Source organism: Cottoperca gobio, chromosome 5 (assembly GCF_900634415.1).
Source record: "Cottoperca gobio chromosome 5, fCotGob3.1, whole genome shotgun sequence".
Classification (NCBI taxonomy): Eukaryota; Metazoa; Chordata; class Actinopteri; order Perciformes; family Bovichtidae; genus Cottoperca; species Cottoperca gobio.
In genome coordinates, this window is record NC_041359.1 from 6,960,912 (window position 1) to 6,986,580 (window position 25,669).

Consider the following 25,669-nt stretch of genomic DNA (forward strand, 5'->3'; position numbering starts at 1 on the left):
AAGCAGAGAAGAATAACAGTAAAGTTGTCTGGTAGTAGTAAATGAACTGTGCAGGTTGGATTGGAATAAGTGCGGCAGCTACTCAAGACCCAAGAAAGCTACACTAATTAATCGCCTCGACACACTTTTCGTTACATTAGGTCGGCCTGTCACGTTAACTAAGTTTGTTGGATGTATTGTACGATAAGTCGATAACCTAATTATTGTGACAGGCCTACACACAACAGTTTAAGAACAAGCCATTTAAAATAAATCAGTGCAGCAGAGTGAGAGATGAAACATTATTTCAGCAAACTATTTGGAGATTAATTGACACTCCTTTGCCAACGATCGCATCATTTTGACGAGCAGCCAAATTAACAACATGGATTTAGATGTTGTAAAGCCAAACACAACATGCACGCTTTGTGGCATAAAATGAACAGAAAAAAACTATTAAATTGTTATCATAATTATTTGTTTGGCAATTAATTATTGACGATTACTTGTCACCCTACCCACAGAGTCATCTATTTAGGTCTTCATGTATTAGTAAAGAAGCGGTCCCTGCACTAAGCTGCATTTCAATTGTAAGTGTGTCGTATGGGTTAATGAGTTTTGTCCTCTTCTTATCTTGTATTGGACTATAAGCGAAGACTGAACAATTAACCAAAATAAATTACATCTGAATGCCATATAATTAAATTGAGAATGGCTACAACACTCAATATCTAACCAAGAGGTTTAACCAACCATCAGTTAACATTCTAAAAAGTGCCAAACTAATGTAATATTCTCCTGTAACGGTAGGATAACTAACACAATTTTTAAAGTATATGGTGATGTCCGGTAATTCCCAACATGGCTCTACTCAACTTCAACCAGAGCAGTGTGACGGACCCATAACTCATCTGTAATTAATCAGGACAAAGGAATGAAAATATTATGCACTTAAGTACTTTCACTTCCATTGCTGTTAAGGTAAATGTAACAATTCATAAAATAGGTTTCTAATCATATCATCCAGCATTCATAAAGACACTAACGGCTCTACATGACAAGTCCTACGTGTGAACAATGGTAATATACAGGACTGTCTCAGAAAATTAGAATATTGTGATAAAGTTCTTTATTTTCTGTAATGCAATTAAAAAAACAAAAATGTCATGCATTCTGGATTCATTACAAATCAACTGAAATATTGCAAGCCTTTTATTATTTTAATATTGCTGATTATGGCATACAGCTTAAGAAAACTCAAATATCCTATCTCTAAATATTAGAATATCATGAAAAAGTATACTAGTAGGGTGTTCAACGAATCACTTGAATCGTCTAATTAACTCGAAACACCTGCAAGGGTTTCCTGAGCCTTGAAAAACACTCAGCTTGGTTCAGTAAACTAAATCACAAGTATGGGGAAGACTGCTGATCTGACTGCTGTCCAGAGGACCATCATTGACACCCTCCATCAGGAGGGTAAGACACAAAAAGAAATGTCTCAAAGAGCAAGCTGTTCACAGAGTGCAGTTTCAAAGCACATCCACAAAACGTCTGTTGGAAGGGGGAAATGTGGCAGGAAACGCTGCACAACCAAGAGAGATGACCGCAGCCTTAACAGCATTGTGAAGAAGAGTCGCTTCCAGAATTTGGGGGAGCTTCAAAGACAGTGGACTGAAGCTGGAGTCCAGGTATCAAAAGCCACTGTTCACAGACGTGTCCGGGAAATGGGCTACAATAGCCGTATTCCCATGGTCAAGCCACTTCTGAACTCAAGACAACGGAAGAAGCGTCTGACTTGGGCTATGGAAAAGAAGCACTGGACAGTTGCAGAGTGGTCTAAAGTCCTCTTTTCAGACGAAAGCAAGTTTTGTATTTCATTTGGAAGTCAAGGCGCCAGAGTCTGGAGAAAGGCTGGAGAGGAGCAAAATCCAAGTTGCTTGAAATCCAGTGTGAAGTTCCCACAGTCAGCGATGGTTTGGGGAGCCATGTCAGCTGCTGGTGTTGGTCCACTGTGTTTCATCAAGCCCAGAGTAAATTCAGCTGTGTACCAAGAGATTTTAGAGCACTACATGCTTCCGTCTGCTGAAAAGCTCTATGGAGATGAGGAATTCATTTTCCAGCATGATCTGGCACCTGCCCACAGTGCCAAAACCACCAGTAACTGGTGTACTGACCATGGCATTACTGTCCTCGATTGGCCTGCCAATTCCCCTGACCTGAACCCCATAGAGAATATGTGGGGTATTGTGAAGAAGAAACTGAAAGACACCAGACCCAACAATGCTAATGAGCTAAAGGCCGCTATTGAAGCATCCTGGGCATCCATAACACCTCAGCAATGCCACAGGCTGATTGCCTCCATGCCACGCTGCATTGATGCAGTAATCCGTGCAAAAGGATTCCCAACCAAGTACTGAGTGCATTAATGGACATTTTCAAATGTTTGATTTTGTTTTGCTGTTATAAATCTTTTTTTTTTACTTGGTCTGAGGAACTATTCAAATTTTTTGAGATAGGATTTTTGAGTTTTCTTAAGCTGTAAGCCATAATCAGCAATATTAAAATAATAAAAGGCTTGCAATATTTCAGTTGATTTGTAATGAATCCAGAATGCATGACATTTGTTTTTTTTAAATTGCATTACAGAAAATAAAGAACTTTATCACAATATTCTAATTTTCTGAGACAGTCCTGTACAGTACAATACATTCATTCTGTACGCACACACACCACATACACAGAAATTATGTTTTTCCCCTTTCTTTTGACTCCACACAATACAAACAATGATAAATATACTAATAAGAGAAGGACAATACAGACAGCAATGTAGATAGCTGTAGCTACATGACACACATCATCAATAAACCCATACACAGTAGCATAGACAGGTCTCACACAAAGCAAGGCCAGGAGGGAAGATGAGGTAAAAGAAAGAACGAAAAAAACATATCATCACTACTAAGGGGGGGGTCTAAGAGACAGATGATTCTCAATAAATCTGCTACTATAGGTCAGAGAGAAGTGTGAGCCCGGCTGAATGAGTCTCTCCTCACTGCTCCTGGTATCTGGCTATAAATAAGACTGAATGGGCAGCCCTGTCGGACCTGCACTCAGCGCTGCTAACAGAGTACCTGCCCCTACTCCGCTACGCTAGCTGCCGCTCAGTCTGTGGGGATTTCCTCTGCCATTATGCTCACTTGTGCAGACAGCACAGAGAAATACAAAGTGTGAGAGGGATGCCATGTGTGTGTGTGTGTGTGTGTGTGTGTGTGTGTGTGTGTGCGCTTGCTTGCTGATGTAAAAGCAGGCAGAATTTCCAGAACAGCGTAGTCCTGCTGGAGGCTCAGCAGGATCTGTAGACCGCGGTCAGACTGGCCGGAGGGCAGCTGTGGAGGCAGCAGCGAGACCATCTGTGTAGCCCGATCACTAGCTCACACACAAACAATCTCACACACACCCACAGAATCAGTTCAACAAGCTGAGTGGAAACTTCAGAAATGCTTTCATAAAACATTAACACACAGAGACATGAGAGCCCTTGTGCCCAGAGATAGTAAAGACCTCTTGAATCTACAGAGGCCTTCAAATCAGAACATGTCTCAGTGTGTTTCAGGGTATGAATCAGTGATAAGAGGCCTGTTGCCTCACAGAAACACAGCCTCTGTTAATAAAGTTAACCATGTGGTCAGCTTGGCTGTCTCAATGACTGATTACTGACAACTCAATCCCCCACAGAAACACAGAGGTGGCTCCACTGGCACCTTGTCTTGCGTATGCTTGCCGTGGAGGTCGTTGGTGTCCTTGGCAACCATACCCCCGCCCCCCTTCAGCTATCCATAGCTCCACTGGTGGTGCACAGTTGAAATTGAATGACCTTTTTACCATCATTTACATAAAGTCTTTCTCTTTTCATCACGACAACAACCAATACAACGTGGCTGCTTTACCAGCCAGCATAGCTTCCACTTGGCTCTCAGGATGCTCATTAATATTCAATGCAGCAATAAGGCATCAAAAGGAGTCATAAAAAGGCATAGACGATTATTTCTCTTCCTCATATCAACAGTATACAATTAACACGTACAAGTCTCGACGAACGCTGAGCTACACACTCTCACCAGGGACGGAATCTCTCCAAGTGAAATTTGTGTATTAGCGGTCCGCCTGTTAGTGACCCCTGTTATAGATCGTTTCAACGGAATTGCATTGCTGGGCAACAGCTTGGGTGCATGTCCACTTCCTGTCAGCTGATGTCATTCACATATACTGCAACAGGAAATACACTGGGACACATTTGTTTTACATTTGCAACCGTGAAATGGTCTATAAGCCAAGTCGATGAAAGACAATGAAATATGGAGATTCTCATAAAACCATATTCTCATATATATATATATATATATATATATATATATATATATAATCATTGTAACAATAATTGATGAGGATTTACATTAAACCTAAGCACAGATTTCTGAATGAGGCCCAATGAGATTTCAGAGTGGAAATAGTTTATCTTACTTAAAGGAATAAAGAAGAGCTATAGCTTATATAAAAGGCAATCTATGCCAACCCTCAGGGAAACTAAATTAAAGGGGAAACTGAGGGTTAATCTGATGCAATTTGTGCAATATATGCGCTGGGGAATGAGGGGAGGAAAATATATGAACCTAAATGAACAGCGGCACTGAAGGACAGTCCAGGGCATCTAGAGGTCCAGCTTGGCTTGTATCCAGCACTTTGGATCAACAAGCTTACCACCTGTGCTCTGCATCTCCTCATCACCACCTGCTGATTTCTGTTGATAAAGAAAATGGAGACAGACAGAGCCTGCCGCTGCTGCACATTAGCCTGCTAGTGACAATCTCTGGTGTTGTCTTTTACTTGTTTGCAGTAAGTATATTTATCCTCAATTCCATCCCTGTAGTAAAGACTGAGCAGGAAAAGAGGTGATAGCTGTCTGCATATGCTGTTTATCACGGGTCAAAGGAAATTTAAGAAGTTAACCTGGAATAGAGGTGTGTATGCATGGGCTGTTTTTGTTCTGAAAGCTTGAAGCTGCAGTTCAAAAGTGTGTGCTGTAGCTCTAAGCCTGGTACAGCAGCTTAAATTACAGATGCTAGTCAGTTAGAAAAACACAACAGCAGCACCAGAGCGCCTTCTCATAATTGGAAATACCTGAGATGTCGATGTCTGTGGCGTAGGTTATGTTTTGCCCTGTAGGGCTGGCAAACCAGTAGACACAGTAATGCAGAGGTGAGAGTGAACACCGAGGCAGACTTACTGTCAGCAGTGGCTTAATTACTGTCTCCATCTCTCCAGTGAGCGTTATTCCCTGACATTCATCTCTGCAAGAAATCCTCTTCTACACAAGAGCACTTCTCACTTTTTATGTACTCTGTAATCCCTGTAATAAATTATGTGTAAATAGTAATCCATGTGGTAAGGCGCCTTAATAGTGTTGTTTCTTCATGTTGACATATTGAAATTACTTTATATCATTCACTTAAAGAATTAATGCAATATAAAGTACAGTGATTTTGTTTTCACTTTGAATGCTAAAGGCACATTTGTTTAAATTTCGCTGAGCTCTTGTGGAAGGTGAAAAGATCAGGACAAAAATCTGACAGCTTTAAAACAAAGTGTTGTAGTAAAGCAAATTTCAGTAAGGGCTAAAGATCAGAGCCAGGCGAACACATTTCCTGGAGGTTTCCAGATCTCAGGCGCAATGTGTGGCTTAATTAACAACTTTTGACACTCCCATTAGTTAGGCAGTAGGTTTTCACTGTAATAACCAACCAGGAGCGATATGGCAATAAACCTCAAACTACCCACTGTCTGCTCTATCTCCTGCTTTCAAAACAAAAGACTGGTTTACAGATCAACTTGCAGAAAGGAGATTTCTGCTAATAGTTTGTTATCTGTTGGCTTTTCCAGTATTTTAAGACAATGTTATGAGTGACAACACATGCCTGGTGGTTGTTTGTTGTGTAAGCTCCATTCAAACCGTACTGATCATGTGACACTGTGGGGGGCATTGTGGGAGATATAACGCCTACATTTAACCCCACCACCATGACACTATAACATACTAAAATTTAAACTAATATATGCCAGAATTAAGCCATTTACACATGGTTGTGCATCTGAGGTATTTAATACAAAGGTTATAATGACCTCCTAGGTAATGGTATTTTAAAATCTCCTTTAACTACGATTACTAAAATATCCCCATTGTTCCTGATACTTTTAATGGGAAACTGCAGAACATGTCCTTTGAAAAAAATATCCCAAGATGACCATAGTTTAGGTAAGGGGGAAACACCTGATGCCTACTCTCTTTCACTTCCCACCTGTGTGACCTTCACATGGCCACCAGTGACATTGTCATCCATCATGTGGTGTCTGAATGGTGGAACACCTGCAGCCACATCATTGTGACTGACCTGATTAATAATGATGTATCTGCCAAGTCTAGACTTGGACAGTGTTAGGAGAAAAAAAAAAGTGCAGTAAAAAGAGTGATATCTACAGTACAGTGACACCATAAGAGACGGCAAGCCACACATTCAACACAGCGTTGGGCCTTTTGAGCTAGCGTTAAAGGTTTCCTGTTCAAACTCTAGACACAAAATCCCAATTGACAAATAATGTTAATATTCCTCTAATATACCTATAAGTACAACTTGTATTGTACTATACTCAAACATTAGTTTGTAACCTACAACTGATATCACTAGTATAAAAGGGGAATACATATTCCTACAGGTATTTTAGGTGTTAAGTTGTATAGTATCAATGTATTCAATTCATCAAGCTTTTCGGCTTCTTCAGTTGTTTTAGCTCGGTCATTTACGGTGTAACGCATCGTGACAGGCCTTATTTCATTATACATATATAGCTAGAACCTAAGTTATTATTTAGCAGGTAGGCTACACAGTGTAAAAGAAAACAAACTAATACCAATACATACCATACTGACAAAATGAGGATACGGTGTGAAAATAGCCGTTTATGTCGCATTACTGTTGAGACGAGCAGCGATAACCTCAATTCAATTCAACTGCAGTTTTTCGAATTGAACCGCTTCGCTCGCGCTCATTCAAGTACTACCGTTAGTTCCCCCGGTGTTTTAAACGTCTGTTTCCATTTAGAACAATAACGGTCCGTTGTTGTTCTAACGTCTGCCTCCATTCCTCTAACAACGAGTCGATATACGGACAGCAACGTGAATAGGTTGGGAAATCCAGCGAGCTGAGATAATCTCCTGTGGCATCGGGCACATCTGTAAACGGGAAAATGCTACAGCGAAAACACGGATGTGTGACTTACCTCGTCGGTAAAATAAGCGTCCGGTTGGTTCCAGTTAATTCCTCTCCGGGTATGTTGTTGAATATCAACGGCAATATGTATATTTAGATATACAGTACACACTGCTGTTGCCTGCCGCTTTCTCTGTCTCAACTAGTATTTCGATGCGAGTCTGGGCGGAACTACACGCAGCGTCGCAGACACCGCGGAAGAGCCAATCATGGATGTCAGAGGGAGGACGGGAGGAGGCGGTGCACACCACAGACAGGAGGAGACAAGACGTCTCACTTTGCTCCAAAATATGAAGGCTATACAGTATGAGACTCTGCTCGTATTACGTTTTATACTGGATATAACCTATTATTTATGGTATAATTATTACAATAAGAATAATTATAAACTTATTTCCGCAATGAGCCAGTGCTGCTTCAGTCGTGGGGTGAAATAAAAGGCAGACAGCCTCAGAGTAAAAGCCCACTTTTGATATAAGGAGGTGAAATCATTTGTATTTATATATTTTTATATCAAGGGCATGTCTTTTTATTTTTTTTACATAGTCCATCTTTGGTATTAGTCCAACACCATTAAAACCAAGAGAACATGTTGGCTTGGCACTGTACAAATTCATCGTGGGCAATAGGTCATTTCCTCTGATCCATCTATCACCACATGATGCTGGCTCAAATTTTGGAGATTAAACGATTAGAATTATCATCAAGTTTCCATATTCAATCTGGTTATGCAACTGCACAAATCGGCCATGTAATAAAAAAAAACATTACATCAAAGTAAGCACGCAATCTCTTTTTTGAATGTTTTCCCCCCCAGAAAAGTCCCTGTTCATACAGTTCTCCAAACTGCAGCTGCACAGTGCAACCAGTGCGGTTTTCAGGCATGAGCAACTCTACTGTAGATTTGGAGGTTGAATGCCTTGTTTAATGGCACCTCACCAGGGTTTCTTTTTAGTTCTGAAAAAAGCACAAGCCTTCAATCTACTGCTGCCCCCAATTTCCATCAAACATGTTGCATCAAATTCTGTGATGCCACCTTTGACTTCACTGGTAGTGTTATAAATATGAGACACTTCTTTAAATAGCACTTTGAGTTTTGTTTACGCAAATGAAAAGTGCGCTTATAAATAAAATGTATTATTATTATTAAATACCCAGCATGTCAGAGAAACAATGAAAAAAAAAATAGCCAAGAATATGCCCATAGAGATTAATAACAATGATAGTTTATTCATGTACCAGCAAATTGGTTTGCATTGTTTGACATTTCCCTGCTTCTAAGCCAGACACTTACAGTACAGTAGCATACAATATATGACTTTCGGAGAATGTTTTCAATAAAGAAGCATATTTTTGAATAACATATTTACAAACAAGCAAAATACTGTAAATAAACAGATGAAACAGAAAAGAAAAGGATTTACAGGTCTTCCAAGTATTTGTCGCTGACAAAAGCACAATATGCTAGGTTAAGAAAAGACAAGTCCACATTACAGTTTTCAGTGAATCATAGGTCAAGTGCTACAGCAAACACAATGCAAATAGTAAATTGAAGTAGGGAAAACGGTAACTGACAAACACAAAGATTAACTGATAAAACTGGTACACTGTTGAGAGGACTGTTAGAAAAGAACAACAACAGTTTAAGACCAAACAGAAAGCACACTTGTTATACGGCTCTAAAACTGAAAATAAGATGCCTTTGATTCCAGACAAAAATAACTTCACAGTGTAGTATAAAAAAAACCTTGAAACAGAACAAATTATTTGTAGAGACTGCTTGTACAGTGTCCTTACATACTGGATGTATTCAAGTTACTGTCTGCCCACCCTTAAAGCAAAGAGTTTTAATGCAGCATGGCATGGCAGGTGACCGAACGGAACTTTGGGACATTGTTGATGCAAAAAACCGTGACCTTTTGAAAACATGTTCAAAATACTATTGCAAGGAGGCCGAGTTGGTTCAGGAACTCGATTGCAATTTTGAATGTAAAGCTTCTGCATGTAAAGCACTGTGTACTGAGAGACAGGGCAACCTTTAGCAGTAGCTCAGACAAAAAGGCATTCATAAGGTTTAGAGTTGCATGGGAACCATAGAAGTGTAATCTGGTCCTAAGGATTTTCTCCTGCATTTACGAGGTTACTTTTTGTGTTTAATCCTGATTTATGATGCTGACATTCCATATATGTTCATATAAATATTAATATATGACGCTGACTGGCCGTAGCATCGGATACCACCACACAGAACCTTTTAAAAAAGGAGAAACAGCTGCAGAAGTCAAGTCAGAGAGCATGTGCTGAACAATCCGAGTCTTGCCACTTGCATTATTTTGTTATCTTTGCAGCCAGAGACCAGTGAGCTTCCTCCGCTGCACCTGCTTCTGCATGCTGTGTGGGGTCTGCTGTTCTCTGGCGCCCTCATGTGGAGCTGTACATGGCGATCTGCTGCACCTTGCCCAGCTGTGTCAGCAGCCGTTTCATGCGGTGTTTGAGCTGAGGCAGACGGGCCAGAGGTTCAGGAGGCTCCAGCTCCCCAGTGTAGTCCAGCCAACTCTCCAGCACTGAGGACGACGAGCAGAAGGACCAGAGGTGAGAAAACGGTTATAGATCATGGGTTTCTTTTAATCAGTGTTCATTTTATCTGGCATTTTTCAAGTCTTAGTCCCGTGTCAAATGTCCTTGTTAGTTTTTATCATATTTAGACAACCGAACCCTATTTTGTTTTTTAAAGTCTAGGAATTTAAGTCTTATATTAGTCAAAGAAACTATTTTAGTCAATGAAAACTGACATTAGTCTTTTTCAGCCATCAGATTAATTAAAGATTTCATTCAATCAAATCCAGCTAAAATATCACCTTGTTTCTTTCTCCCAAGCTCTGTTGCTGTCGTCATTTTTTACTTTCAGTAAGTAAATTCCTCCGAGTCCTGATATGACGCACGCAGCAGCACAGGAAACTGAACTGCTGCGGTGAGAAAAATATCTAGTCTATAATATTTTGTCTCCTCTTTCTTTTTTGTCAACGTAAGTAAAAAAAGACTCTGGTAAAGTCTTTTAACTACATTTAAGTCTCATCTTTTGACATCATCAATATTCACAGTCTCGTTATGAATTTGTTTTATTATTAAGGAACATATTTATTAAATTACTAACAATTATTAACTTTCCTTTTCCTCCGCAATGACTATGCTATTGTCAAGGACACACTACCTGGGAGTGTTTCAGTATGCTGGATCAGCTGAACCCACGTGTGATATTACATTACAGTTCATTTAGCTGACGCTTTTGTCCAAAGCGACAAAAAGTGCAAACAATCATGGAGATACAACTCTGAACAGCAAGAATCTTGCAAGTACAATAGCTTCAAATAGGTACAATCGTATAAGTGAACACTGTCTTCAAATAAGCCAGTTTAAAGTGCAACAATATAAGTGCAACATACAGAAACAGTAGAATACAAATTCAACTATTAGCTATAAATAAGCCAAACCAATACAATCCTCAAAACCATTTGAGCATGGCAATTTCTGGGCATGATTTCACACAACATCAGAAGCCCATGTGTTTACATTCAGTGCTCAACACTGAGTAACACTTTAAATTGTACATTGAGGCCCTGTCCTTGACCCACCTTTCAGCCTGTATTTTAATCAGGAATGCCAAACCTTGTTCAAGCCTTTTTAATTCTTCTCAATTGTACCATTTTGTAGTTCACAGGTCTAGTGTAGAAATATTAACTTTTCATTTTGAAGGCAGGTTTTATAGCCACCACAGCTAAGGTAGGAAATGCATCAAAGTAAGACTCTGCAAAGAATGGTTGGAATTCTTATTATTTTAATTACTGTAATTAATTACATGTCGAAAATCTTAATGGCAGGTCTTCTCACTCAAATTACCGGCTAGCTTACAGTGTGTGACCTCACCTAGTCAGAAATTTCAGACCAACATGAAACAGTTGGCAGGCGTACAGTATTGACTGAAAGATTGCTGATATAATCAGGTGTCATCTTCACCAATGTTTAAATCTAATCTCTGAATTTACTACCATGCTAAAGAGACAAAGTTAGTCATACCGTCCAGCTCTCTCTCAATGAAGTCCATCCTGTGCGAGACCTCGTCCTGGACTGCATCTATGTGATCCAGCAGGTTGATCTGCCTCTGTTGATGCTGCCTGCAGTTATCTGCAGCCTCTCCAGGATCTCTCCCACCCACTTCCCTCGTCTCAGCCTGGGACCATGAGCCACCCATCGAAGCCTAGAGACATTCAGGTGGAATCATTAGAGGAGTTTCATTTCAACCAGGTCTAGACCTCATGATACAAAAGCTATATGCCAATCATCAATATTCATGCACACAAGAGAAACAACCAAAATGGGGTTGTTACGTGATTGGTGGTCAAACAAAGGCTGAGCCAAAGTAAAATGTTTTGTTGTCCACTCTCTGTAATCAAGACTGTGTACATAAAGTGGGAGTTACTGACGCCAAGGAACGTTTTTGTAATAAATAAAAACAACCGTAAAATGTGTTGGCTGTGCCACTAACAGTTTAAGAACTTGCGCTTTGTAAAACTTGTTTACTAGGATTGGGCAGTTTGACACATACCAGCGATTGGTTGTTTTTTTGGCATTTTATTTAGCAAATTTAATGGTCTGCCTCAGAAGCATGCCACTGACAAACATCTTCTCCAAAGCAAACACAACGGGGATTATGGAGACTGTAATCTCTATAAAAAGATATAAAGATATCTGCGTATGAATCATATGTAGGCAATGGGACAAGATTTTGGTATCAGAACCATTTCTGTTTCTGTTTGTAGTCCGAGTAGTATTGACCAATCACGTTGATCAACAGTCCTTGTTGCAAGTAAAAGATTTGGCAAAAATGCAATGTTGGGACCCGTCGATGATTTAGCTTTTTTAAATGTATTTATCTGCATTGAAACATGAACCTATCCGGTTTTTAAATGTCGTCTCTCAATTCCAACTCCCTTCTCACGTCCCAAGTTGCTAAATAGGAAAGTAAATAAAGAAGAGGAAGTCTTTGCCTGGATATCCAGATGACCGATATCAGATGGCTAAACCGAAACCCTCAAGATATTGGCTGTTGCCCCCAGATGCTAAATTGTCTTAAACTTGATGAGAAATCATGTTTTTTCTATTTATAACTTATGGTAATCTATTGATTATTAACCAAAAATGGCCTGTGTTCTTTTTGAGGAGAATATTTTCAGTACAAAAGGGGAAAATATTTCTGGAAAGGTGTGTTTACGCTTTTTTTTTGTCAAACTCATTTTAGTTCAGGGGCCACATGCAGCACAATTTGATCTCAAGTGGGCCGGACCAGTAACATCACAGCATAATAACCTATAAATAACGACAACTCCAAATGTTTCCCTTCGTTTTAGTGCAAAAAAATACATTCTGAAAATGTTCAAACTTAATCTTTTTACAAAACATTATGAACAATCTGAAATGTCTTAACAAAAAAAAAGGTGCAATTTCAACAATAGTGTTAGTTTATCATTTAAACATGTGTGTTACAACTTACTGATCACAGTGCATCTACAAAGGCTTTTACTTTATGATCAAAACAACTAATTAATACACTTTGCAAAGTCATCCCGTGGGCCGGATTGGACCCTCTGGCGGGCCAGTTTTAGCCCCCGGGCCGCATGTTTGACACCCCTGCTCTATAGTGACAACTCAGGCTGCACTTTAAACAACCTTTTCTGCAGTGGAATCAGGCCTAACCTTGTTACTGGTGCTTGTTGATTTGGGCTTGTCTGTCTCCAGCAGGCTTCCGTAGCGCTGCTCCCGCTCCAACAGTTCCTCTGTGCTTCTCATGCTGTCCTCCAGCTCTGAGCCCTGTCGGGTCTCCACCACCAGCCTCTGCTCCACCGCCGGGTAATATGCCCGCGGTTTTTGGTAGCAATGTTCACTGGTAATGTATGAGTCCTGGAAGGATGGGAAGGGGGAGGAGGAGGAGGTGGTAGCTGTAGCAGCCCGGCTCAGCTTCTCCAGAGCGTTGGACATTAAAATTTCCCCTCGGCTCATGTCCTCATCGGGAGTCACAGGAGATGGAGCTGCATCGCTGCCACGGTACGAGTCAGAGGCGGTCCGCAGCCTCTCCAAATGCTTCCAGGGTTGCCGCCACAGCTGCAAGTCCGGGTGAGTGTTGCTCCTGAAAGGCCAAAGGAAAGATTAGACTAACATCACATAATATAAGATTAAATATTTACATAAAACTGGAGGATTTGGACAACAATCATTTCTGTCATGATCGACATTTAATTTGAGTTCCATAGATAACAGGAAAGCACCCTCAAGTCTCTTCATGCAATTTCTTTGTACTCACTGTAGGACGCTCATCTTGATCTGCAGTCCGTTGATGATCTCTACTACATGGTGTACATCTCCCAGCAGCTGGTGGGTGGTGGTGATCTTCTTAGCGTTTTGGTGAGAGTAGTTCTCTTCGAGGAAGGACAAGCCGTACATGTGACCATTGCTCAACCACTCACGATCATACCAGTAGCGCAGACTCTGCCTCTGACCTGAAAATCATTAACAAATTGCAATGAAATGTTAGCAAATGCAGTGACTGAGAACTCAGAAAGTCATTTAGTTGGGGTGTGACAATTTTGGATTGTAGTAATATAATGTATATAACTGGCTACACAGCACAAGACACAAATGTGATGCAGCTTTAGCTTGATACACAATGCTTAGTATACAAAATACTTTGGTCTACAATTATCACTTTTACAAACAATGCGTTTCACTTGCTCTGACTGGGCTAACCAGGCCTTAGCATTAACTTTTGGTTGCCGAAACGGAAAATATGGTTGGCATTTTTAGTCACGCTCTGAGTACTACGCCTCCCAAGGCTTCACAAATTTCGTTTTTTGTTTAGGTTCATCTGGTTCTACGTCCGTTGAATCAATTTTCACATCTGTTTGCTTTGTAAAACAGATGCCTGTGCACATGTAAAGCGATGTCCGGTTCTGACCGTAACGGCAATATCTAAATTCCATTAATGCAAAGAAAAAACTTAAAATGTCTTTATTTTGGGGTGCCTGTTTTCTTGTTTGCTGTCCCGATATACTATATGTTGAAAAGTGGTTAACCATTACGGTCGAGCCCTGACTGGTCATGCAGACCAGCTCATTCCTCTACCTTGGCAGAGTGTTTACTCTTGAAACAAGTATAAAAACAGCTACTGTATAATCATGTAGTGTATGCATCTGTAGATTCATCGTTTAGTGATATTGATGGACACAAAATTAATATGCTTCAAGCATAATCAGTGTCTCTTCTCATCACATTCTATAACTGGAGCATATTCTGGGCTGTGCTGGCCACACCAGGACCAGTTTACTGCATCCTGGTTAACATTGTCCTCTTTTAGCAGGACAACATTCTGATGCACGAGAACTTAGAAACGTTGCAAGATTGGTGAAAACGATCTAATTATTTTTTTTAAATGTTGCCGTTTAATTATAAAAATAGGTTCTTAGGCAACTAACTTTAGAATCATAATGTACAACTGCATAATATTTGTCCAATTGTTATTTAAAAAAATATTTTTCCACAAAAATCATCACTCTCCATTGTTAATTGTACACACCGTTATGCGTCGTACTGTCCACTAGATGGCAGATAATACTTTGTTCAATGAACGAGGAAGCTTACTGTGCTCTCTACCAGATTAGCTAAACAGATGCTTTGATGTCAAAAGCCCTAAATTACGACAGTCTGTAATTTATAGCACAAGGTTTCAGTGTTTTTCCCCTCACCTGGTGGGTCTCTGCAGATGTAGCAGGTGTATCGGTCTGGAACATTGTCTTCCAGCAGGCCCATGCAGGTGCCATGCTGCCAACACAAACAATCTTCACACTGAGGGAAGGACACGCATGCGTTATATTAATGCAACCCTAAGGCTAAATATAAGAAAATAACTTACGACTTAAAAATAGACAAGTGGTGACCAAAAACAACCAGCTCACCTGAATCATGAAGTCATTCTCTTCCTCCACCTCACAGATACACCGCACTATCTCTTGGTCACTTGTGTCCACAGCGCCGGAGTCCACACTCAGGGGAGGTGTGGTGACGTCCAAATCCACCCCAAAGTCGTCGTCGCTCCACCCACAGCTGTCCGTGGACCAGTCACTCATGCTATCCTCATCTACAGTAACAGGGACAAACGCTAATGGTTTTTCATGGGAATATGACACAGCAGGAATTAACTTTAATTAATATTCTTGCACTACATGAGTTTTAATTAATAATTAATAATTATATGATGAGGCAAGCCATAGCAGCAAAGAGCAGCTCAGGATTCAATCAACCAAGCGGTAAAATATTTTTTTATCTCATCTGTGACAGCAGCCAGTTTAAAAAAAGGGATAGTTCACCCCAAAATATAAAATATTAATTCCCCTTACCTGTAGTGCTATTTATCAATCTTGGTTGTTTGGTGTTAGTTATAGTGTGTTGGCGTTATCAGCCAGAGATGTCTGCCAATATAATGGAACTAGATGGTACTCTCATATAAATTTGCAAAACTCATCAGCAATGTCTCTTAAGATAATCCACTGACCTTGTTGGGAGCAGTTTCATGTAGGAACAATTTTCTTTTTACCAGACTACACCAGCCAACCGTATCACCGTGCAGAAGGAATTGTGCATCTAGTCATGGACGAGATGCTCTCCTGAGCGCACCAACATTACAGCTCAGCCGAGAAGGACACCGTTAATGTTTACGCAAATAATTTTTCCGCTGCTTAGAGCACCACAAGCGGAGTGCCATCTAGTGCAGCTATCTCCAACACTCAGCAACACACCAAAACAATCTAGATTGAAAATAGCACTACAGATAAGAGGAAAAACATTTATATTTTGATTTTGAGGTGAACTGTGCCTTTAATTCTTCAGGTCATGATGTGTTATGGGAAACAACATTTGGACACAGATACCAGATGTGACATGCATCAAACTACAACAACAGCATGATGGATTGAATCCAGAGGGAATAGAAGAATGGAGAGGAGAGGAAGCCATGTACAGTCACACAGAAGAACTAACACACACACACACACACACACAGTCACAGAGATACCCACCATCCACATGTATCTGCTGTGAGTAGCTGTATCCGGGCCTGCTGGGGAAGGCCTCAGGCTTGTGATTGTGTGAGGGGGGGAATTTGAGTGGCAAATTCAATTTGGACTGAAGACCCAATACTGAGATGTCAATATTCTCCTCACTACCTGTGTAGTCTGTTAATAAGGGAAGGGGGGGGGGGGGGAGCAGACGTAGAACAAAATGTCAACTTTGGAAATGCTTAACAAATGCCCATCAGGAGGTGACAAACTGTGGGACAACAAACATGGACAAATAATAGACTCAAGAACTATCAGGGAAAATCAATTTGATAAAATAATTTCCAGCCCATGTTTCAGGTCTTTTAATAGTATGAACTAACCAAAGTGGAAGGGAACCTACAATATCTGTGTGCATGCTAAACATATTGTACGTACATGTGAATGCTAACTAGGAATAGCGAGAACAGTGTTGGATTAGTCAATATAAGTGCCACAACAGTAGCCATGTTACGAGTCTTCGTATACGGGGGGCAATGCAAGCTACAGCATGATGTCAAAGAAATGAGTTGGAGCTTTCTGATTGGTATCAGGGAGTGACAGAGGCCAGGGACAGATGTAACACTTCTCCCACACACAAAGGCTCAGCCACCACACCAAGAGGAGTGAATGTAGTACTTTATGCTTTGCAGGCTAGCCGTTTCTACAATGTCACAGTGAATGCACATGCAGAGCAGGAGATATGTGAGGAGGCCCAATGCCAGGAAGGGACCCCCTTCTTACCAGACTTAGCCTTCTTTTTCTTCTTCTTCTTCTTTAGTTTAATGCGGAGGAAGTCCTTCTGTTTCGGTTTCTCTTTCAGTTTGTCTTTTACTGACCCTGGGGACCGTTAAGTGGCAAGAGTTAAGCCATGTGCGTGCAAAGCTAACTATTAAGCAAAATTGTAACAGTGAACAGATAGGACTCTCTGTAAACACACAATGCAGTCATTTTCTTCATACTGCATGATACTGACCGATGTCAAAGCCACTCTTGTCAGAGTCCTTGTCCTGCTGCAGGCATCCATTCCTGTCCAGCTGGTTCTCTTTGCTCTTCTCCCTCAGCAGTGTCCTCTGCTGGTGGCTCTGGGTGTTGACTGCAGGCGGGGCCGATGTGCGCCTGCCTGCAGTCTTCACCTCACCACGGGGAGCCGTGCCAGGCCCAACAGAGTCTGGGGAAAAAATCAAAAAAGGAAAAGGCCAAATATAAGCCCAAAGCTCTGACTATTTCTTTGCATGGCTGGAAGTTAAATATTTACAATGGATGCCTTATTTTAGAAGCATACACTGTGTGCACAATTATTAAGCAATTGAGTATTTTGCCCATATCATCATTGTTATGCATATTTTCAAACTCCAAGCTGTATAAACTTGAATGTGTATTGGATTTAAGCATATCAGGTGATGCGTATTTGTGTAATGAGGGAGCGTGGAGATCAACACCCTATATCAAGGTGTGCGTAATTATTAGGTAGCTTCTTTTCCTAAAAAAGAGCCAAAAAAGAGATTTAACTGACTCTGAAAAGTAAAAAATTGTAAAAAGTATTTCAGAGGGATGCAGAACTCTTGAAATTGCTAAGATATTGGGGAGTGATCACAGAACCATCAAATGTTTTGTTGCAAATAGTCAACAGGGTCGCAAGTAACATGTTGAGAAAATAGAAACCGACCACCACAGAACAAGACACAAGTTGAAAGGTCAAAACTGGGCCAAGAAGTATCTGAAGACAGATTTTTTTCAAAGGTTTTATGGACCGATGAGATGAGTGACTCTTGACGGCCCAGTGGCTGGATCAGTAACGGGCACAGTGCTCCACTTCCGACTCAGACGCCAGCAAGGTGGCGGTGGGTTACTGGTATGGGCTGGTATTATTACAGATGTGCTAGTTGGACCTTTTCGGGTTGAAGATGGACTCAAAATCAACTCCCAAACCTACTGCCAGTTTTAGAAGACACTTTCTTCAAAGCAGTGGTACAGGAAAAATTCTGCATCTTTCAAGAAGACCATGATTTTTATGCAGGACAATGCTCCATCGCATGCATTGAAGTACTCCACTGCGACATGGACCCCTTACTCACCTAACCTAAACCCAATTGAGAACTTGTGGGCCGTTCTTAAACGGGAGATGTACGGTGAAGGAAAACAGTACACCTCTCTGAACAGCGTGTGGGAGGCTGTGGTTGCTGCTGTCGTCAACAGATCAAGAAACTGACAGACTCCATGAATGGGAGGCTTGTGACTTGTTATTGAAAAGAACAGGGGCTATATTGGTCTGAACTTCTTTTTTTATGTCAGAAATGTTTATTTGTACATTTTTATGTTTATTATCCTCACTTTAAACGGATGAAAATAAACAAGTGAGATGGGAAAATGTTTATTTTTCCTTTAGTTGCATAATAATTCTGCACACTAATAGTTGCCCAATGCATGTGCACAAAAGAAAACCAAAACCTCCCTTTTACTTTCTTAATTATTCAGGTTTGAGGTTTATTAACATTTTGGATTGACGGAGAGCACTGTAGTTGTTCAATAATACAATTAATCCTCAAAAATACAACTTGGCTAATAATTGTGCACAGTGTATGAATAGAAATTATGCCATGATTTGATGACTTTCTGAATCTATTGGCTGCATTACATAGATTTGTGTTTGAGCATTGTAAAAAAAAGCTGATCCAGTTTCTAATAAAAAAGAGTTTTTCTGTCACAGTCCATTGGAACAGCAGTGAAACTAGAGAGGAACTCACGCATAGAGGCAGAGATGGTGCGCCTTCTTTTGGGGCCGCCCAAACCAGTGGTCGGTGCCTGTTTCTCGGAGGCCCTGGTCTGGACACTCCTGGTGGGGCTGCGCTCCCCCTCCGGAGGTTGCTCCTCGCCATGATAATATTTCATATGGTAGTGCAGCAACTTGGCCTTGCGGAATGACTTTGTGCAGCCGGGAGCGCTGCACTTAAACGGGTTGTGGTCGAGGTTGATGGACAGGACGGGGGGCGGTTGGTTTTTGATCACTCGGTACACTAAAACAAGGAACAATATACAGTCAGTGACACATGTAAAGGAAGTGCATCAAAGAAATGATGACTGTATTTGTTCAATACGTTTTGTACTCACATGGTTCTCTGCTGAATCGGTTGGGGTTGTGGAAACCCTGCTTTCTCACCGCTACCAAAGAAATGTATTTATTTATTCTCTTAAGTCTTCAAAATATGCCCAGCATGATATTGGCTGTACTCAGTAAATCATTTTCACAATCCTACAGATCCAATGATATTTCTGCTAATTTACGTCATTAACACTTACGTTTCACAGGCTGGGGAGGCGGCACGTCTGCTGCAGGCTGAGAGCTTTCCGATTGGACGTTTGGCTTCTGTTCCACATCTCCATTGGATTCTGTGGTTGTCATAGAGACAGGCACCTGCAGCATCTGTGCTGAGGTCTGAGTGGGAAACTCTGTGTATGGCTTGGGCGACTCTGTATATGGCTTGGTTTCCACCTCCTCCTTCTTGACCTCTCCATTTACGTGACACCTTTCCTCGCTTTGCTCGTCATCTTCTTCCACCTTCACCCCATTTGTGAGTCCCGTCCCCTTTTCTACATCCCCGGGCTTGTTCAGGTCGGCTTGCTCTGCCATGTCCTCTTCCTGTTTGATAGTAGGCGCAGCCTCTACCTCTCCATTTGTTTTCTTGTTCTTATCGTTTACCATCCTCTCTTCCCGCTCCTCGTCCTCAGTGTTGCTGTCCTCCTGGTCCGACGTGCTACGTCTGGCTCGCTTGCTCTTGGGACCTCCATTCTCCTGAGGCCTCCTGTCTCTGCGGTTTGGGGCCCTCCTAACCATGTTCCTTTCAGAGGACCGAGACTGCCCTCCACCAACACCACCTCTCTGTTTTTCAGCAAGATAAAGAGGAAGTTTAGGAAACAAGCACAAAATAGCACTCGAGAGGATTGCTGTCGATGGATGTTTCAATCACGTATTACATTTACCTCTTTAATAAAAGGCTTCACGTGTATCCCCTTCACTGTCTGGATAACGCCATCGTAGAATTTCACAGTGTAGGATACTGAGGGGGATAAAGGAGAAAAGGTCTAATAGAGTCGGTTGCTAGTTGGGTAGTCGATTACAGACTAGTTTAGAAGTAGCTACGCTACAATGGTCTTTTTGTTGTGGTTAGTGTGAGATATTCCCCCATTTAGATATTTTAAATGCATTGCAGATCTTCTTTAAAACGTAAGTAAACATTCCGACTGTATTCTCTATTTACACAATTTTGTATTTAAACCACACAACTTCAATAATCAGAGAAAAACATCTTCCAAAAATAAGATCTGCTCGGTTTATAAATTAATTAACTTAAAATACTATCAATTCATACATTTATAACATTTAAAAGATAATTCTGCTCAAACTGTGCTCAACACCTGAAGTTGATTGATACCCACCATCTTTATTGACAGAAATGACCTTAGCGGGGTAGAAACGGCAGTCGGACCAGCTGGCCAGGACCTTGTCATTCACATGAAAACCCTGGAGGGAAAATGACAGAGCTCAAATTTTACAAGCAGATATCCACTTGGCTCCACTTATGCAAAGAAAACCAAAAGGAGATTCAGATAAAGAACACCTCTATGCAGAAATACTTTATGGGCAGAACTTCCAATTTCTCTATGCAACACAGGTCAAAGCATGAACAGCGTTCTTAGCTTACAGGTGGAGGAGCGTCGTCCTGCAGGCCCTGCCGCCTCAGCTGAACTCTCTCCACAGGTCTCAGGTAGGTACTTGTCCAGTCAAACCACTCGTCGTAACGGTGGCTCCACTGGCGATAATGGATTAGTACTTTTTCACCTTCGTAGTCAATCTTCTCTATGTTGGCAGCATACCTACATAACAAAAGGAATTCAATAATGCGTGATTTGACTGGGAGAGGTTTATGTTCCTTATCCTTAATATCAAACACATGAGGATGGTAACTCAGTAGAAATGAGTCAATCTTAAAAATGCCAAATGTAAAGAAACACAATGAATCATGTGACACTGCTTAACTTAAGAGGATGCTGGGGCAGTGTTGGGCTACTGTGATGAGTCCTTTTTTTACGATTACAAATTCAACAATAAAGTTTAAAGTTACAACCTCCAGTGACACATTGTCAATCCCAACATCTAAAGAGGAGAGCTTGCTTGTTCTTTAGCCAGGAGTTGCATAGAAGGACCAATATCAACTTAATTTTTTTGTGTGTCAATCAAAGGAATTGGATAAGTGTCCCTAGTCCCTTCAAAAAAGCTGCACACACTGTGGTGATTGTGACACCAATGTCACGTGGTTTGGGGAAAATAAAAAAATCAGACATCTTTCCTTCATTTACTTATAATATGCTTAAACACAGGGTTCTTTTAAGGGTAGATTTAAGACCTAATGAAACTCGGAAAGAAAAAATCGACCAACTTTGCAATAACTAAAACTGAAGAAAGAAACATTATTGTGCAGTTTGAAACGCTTCCTGCACAAAATACACTGTGCCTCGTATACATTGCCTAGCACCGGTTTCAGCCGTGCCACAAAATCTTGGTTGAATACCTCATTTTCATTGCATTTGCACTTCCCCATGTCTCTGCTCTGAGCATCTTGGCCACAAACAAAACATGAGTGCTGTTGACTCCAATATCCTGATCTGCGTGACTTCAATGCGAGATGCAGCCATTCGGTTAATTACATATTTTTTTATTAAATTGATTATACCAATTATTTTGAGATGTTAAACTGCAATGTCAGAAAAATAATATTCATAAAATCCTACTTTCACACATTTAAATATCAATCAAAGCCTTATCTTTAGATTCATGTTACTGTCCATTATCAATCCAGATCAAAGACTGCTTGAGAGAGGCTCTTGTAATTAATTATCTTTTAATGTTGGATAGACATTCAGAATAGCTAAGCCTGGCCCAGAATGGAGAGAATGAGAATTTACAAGAAAGACGGAGAGGGGGAGACAGCGAGAGAGAGAGACAGCAAGTGAAGGAAGTGAACAGATACAGGGATGGGGAGGAATGAGCGAGGCCATGACTCACCAGTTTTTGAGGCTGTCTCTGGCCTCAAGCTGAGCTCCCACCTCAAAAGATATCCCTCTTCTGTTAGGGGGCGTCTTACTCATACTGCCCACATCAAGGCTCCCTTCCTGTACACACACACACACACACACACACACACACACACTAACTAATAAACAACCAATCAAAACTACACCCATATGAACTTGGGTACACTACTAAAAAACACATTGTTCCTAACCAAGAACACAATATACACGACTGTCAAGGACTTTATAGACAATCTTGCAGTCAAGCCTTGACTCTCAGGTCATCACTAACAATTATTTTACCAGAAGACTTGGCAAATCACAGTTTTGCACCGCGAGTAGCAATGCTGGTCTTAAAGAGTACTCCGATTGGATGACAGCAGCACAATAAAGCAGTCAAGGCTGGGAAAAGATATTACCAATGTAAACATACACAGGCTACAGATGACATGTAACATCAGTGTACAGCAAGGGAAGACTGACATTTTAAGGTGAGCCATGTACCTCAAATGGTGATGAAATGTGTAATTAATACCAGATGTTCAGTGATCACTAGTTGAGACAGCAGGGGTGTGTAACCTCAGACATGTTCCTATGAGAATATTTTTTATCAAAAAGAGCAATATTGAAGTATTAGGTTTTATGTTACTTCCTATAAAGAAGGCCCACCGACAGCAACTTGTTCATAGCTTTCACTTCCTACCCACCAGTGCAGTAAGCAGGCAATGATGCACCAAGCTTATACCCGACTAATGAACAGTACATTTGTCTTAAATGGGGTCCTTGTCCACTCATTTATATCAAATACAGACCCGTAGTCTGCTGCTGATGTGCAGCCCCCTTGCAGGGCTTTGTGGAGGAGGATAATCTTTTTGTCTTGCATAGCAAATGTAAATTCCCTCCCGATAACAGCGCCTCCTTTGTCAGGCAAACAGAGTACAGAAGGAGACATCGGCGCCCTACGTTAAAAGCTAAACGACCAACATTATATATATCACAACGTCTTACTTTTGTCCAGGTTATAGCCGACTCGGTTCACCATAGCGGAGGCAGTCTGGGGCGATTGGCTTTCAGTGCGACGCACAAACCGGATATCTTCACACTACTCGGCCCACGTGTTTTCTGGTCAGCCGATTTCACGTATAGACACAATAGAAGACAATGGAGAATACCTTTGTAGTTAATCGTCTGCAGCAGGAAGATACCAGCACGGTATCAAAGAGCAAACTATATCATATTCAGAGAAATGCAAGACGTAGGAAGAAATTGTGCATTTTTATGGCCTGCACAAAGAGCCAGACAGACGACAGCGACACAGGCAGGACGCACACCGAGAGTTGGTGATGCCCTGCCATGAGTCAGAAACCAAGTGTCAGAATACAGACACACATTTTACAATGGTTAATTTAATCGAAGGTTGATATTTTACTGTAATAAACTGAGAAAACAGCACCCCACACCCTTTACAAAAAAACACTTCACAGGTCTCAACCATAGACTGTATAAAAAGGGTTCAACTGGGTATTAACAGAGCATACCGCAAGAACACGTCGCCTCGTGCTCATCAAGGTATCCTACTGTTGACCACTTAATGAAATTAGGACTTTATTGTCCTGTATTTTATAACCAGTGGGCGTAGCGCGAGAGAAACCATGACCTACGTCAGCGCTTTAGGCTAATATGACTGGTCGAACGGGGCTGGTGTGGGCGGGACACTCGCATCTGATTGGCCGTCCAGCTGTCACTCACAGAGCTATGGGGCCTCGCGCGCTAGGCCTACTTTGTCATACTTTTCGTGCTGAAGACGAGCGGCGTGCAAATGTAAAGCATTAAACTTCCCCAACTGAGGAACCACGTAGCCACTTAAAAGCACCCAGTGGAAAAGCATACGCCGAACAAGAGACACACCGGTAGATACACGAACAGAACAGCGACATGTACAAACGTTACATTTCAAAACCTACTTCGTCACGTTTGTTTTGAACTCAAAAAGCCGACATGCGGCACCACACCATCTACGCCGCTGACGCATCCACCAAACCGTGTTCATTCGCGATGTTACTAGGGATTATAAACCCTGAAGCGACGGGGAGATACGATTTGTGCTCCCTACCTGTTCTCCAGTCACTCTTTGTCCGGTTGGGTGTAAAATGTGCAGCGTAATCCCTGTAAAGTGCAGGTACCGCCGCCTCCGCCTGTCTGGTCCAGATCACGCAGTTGAATTTCTCCCAGTTGCATTCACCGCCGGCGCGGGCAGTGTGGCGCCACAGTGCGCATGCGCCAACAACCCAGGCCCAAGTATTGCGATAACATCATTTATCACCTAAAAAAATACCAAATATGTTGCTTATTTTATGTTTATGTAGTTCTATAAACATTTCAAAAATGAAATTTTATTTAATAATTTGATTTTCACTTTAAATATATATTTAATGGACCTAATTGAACAAATCAACCGATTAATATTCTCACTAGTTACAATAATCAAATGGAGGCCAAGATTATAACTTGCTAGTTTTATATACATTTTGATCCAGTAAATCAGGGAAGGACCTGAACAAGTTATAAATCATTGTTCACACCTATCTACACATCACTGGGCGCATAGCTCCACCCACCGTCCAGCCAAAGGAACTGTTGTTTATTGACAGGAGTGGAGGGGGACCAAGCTAAACTCAGTGTACTAGTGGGTGGGTTTCAGTTTGTCCACCATTTTAGGCTGGCATGTCTTTATGTGATAAATGTATATCATAACCCATATAAACCACATCTATTTATCTAACTGCTGGTAAAAGTGTTTTTAATAAGTACAACTTATAGATATTTCACCTCTGATATAATGAACTATTGATGAACATGATACCTTGTCACTGTGACACCATGAAAGACTTAAAGTTAAATGTAACTAAAATACTGTTCAAAACCATAGTAGCATATAAACACAATAAAGTAGCCAAAGTAAGGCTGATGTTTTTGCAGTTAGTTGTTCCTGTCCCACAGGCTGAGGCCAGAGGTCCTCTTACTCTGCTGCCATGGTTACAGCTTTTCACCAGTTGCAGACAGGTGTATGATTTCTGGAGAGGGTCAGATGCGTCACGCAGGGGGCAGTTTCACACAGGGATGTGCATAAAAGGACAAACAGTTGAATAT

At 41.2% G+C, this 25,669-nt stretch overlaps 2 protein-coding genes across 7 annotated transcripts in view; both read right to left on the minus strand.

Moving 5' to 3' along the window:
* The window catches only part of ndrg3a (ndrg family member 3a), a 38,946-nt gene extending 31,442 nt beyond the window's left edge, over positions 1–7,504 (minus strand). Inside the window, exon 1 of one of the 2 annotated variants that reach the window (XM_029431427.1) lies at positions 7,318–7,504. The gene's annotated coding sequence lies outside the window, so the exon portion shown is untranslated. The remainder of the gene's footprint in view (positions 1–7,317) is intronic. The other variant, XM_029431425.1, reaches the window with a different exon arrangement.
* A 1,009-nt stretch (positions 7,505–8,513) lies between these two features.
* Positions 8,514–24,781, minus strand: phf20a (PHD finger protein 20, a). Of its 5 annotated transcripts, none has more exons than XM_029431615.1 (18): positions 24,633–24,781; positions 23,528–23,641; positions 22,512–22,618; positions 21,151–21,322; positions 20,885–20,969; positions 20,429–20,505; positions 19,748–20,327; positions 19,559–19,609; positions 19,195–19,464; positions 17,424–17,618; positions 17,192–17,287; positions 16,430–16,585; positions 15,311–15,492; positions 15,101–15,200; positions 13,663–13,858; positions 13,059–13,488; positions 11,382–11,562; positions 8,514–9,871 (listed from the first exon to the last, which is right to left on the minus strand). In XM_029431615.1, the coding sequence occupies exons 3-18, from the start codon at positions 22,592–22,594 to the stop codon at positions 9,729–9,731; spliced, it is 2,997 nt and encodes a 998-aa protein (XP_029287475.1). In that variant the 5' UTR covers positions 22,595–22,618; positions 23,528–23,641; positions 24,633–24,781; the 3' UTR covers positions 8,514–9,728. The 5 variants fall into 5 exon arrangements, with proteins under 5 accessions (XP_029287475.1, XP_029287477.1, XP_029287476.1 ...); XM_029431617.1 differs by lacking the exon at positions 24,633–24,781 and adding an exon at positions 24,484–24,595; XM_029431616.1 differs by lacking the exon at positions 24,633–24,781 and adding an exon at positions 24,058–24,385.
* Positions 24,782–25,669: the final 888 nt, after the last annotated feature.

Bases quoted from the DNA above. Each gene is read 5' to 3' on its own strand.
- phf20a (XM_029431615.1), bottom strand. From the start codon at position 22,594: ATGAGTAAGACGCCCCCTAACAGAAGAGGGATATCTTTTGAGGTGGGA. The intron at 20,506-20,884 runs GTGGGTATCAAT...TATCCCCCTCAG, and splicing joins CATTTCTGTCAATAAAGATG to TATCCTACACTGTGAAATTC. The intron at 20,328-20,428 runs GTAAATGTAATA...GCTGAAAAACAG, and splicing joins TGAAGCCTTTTATTAAAGAG to AGAGGTGGTGTTGGTGGAGG.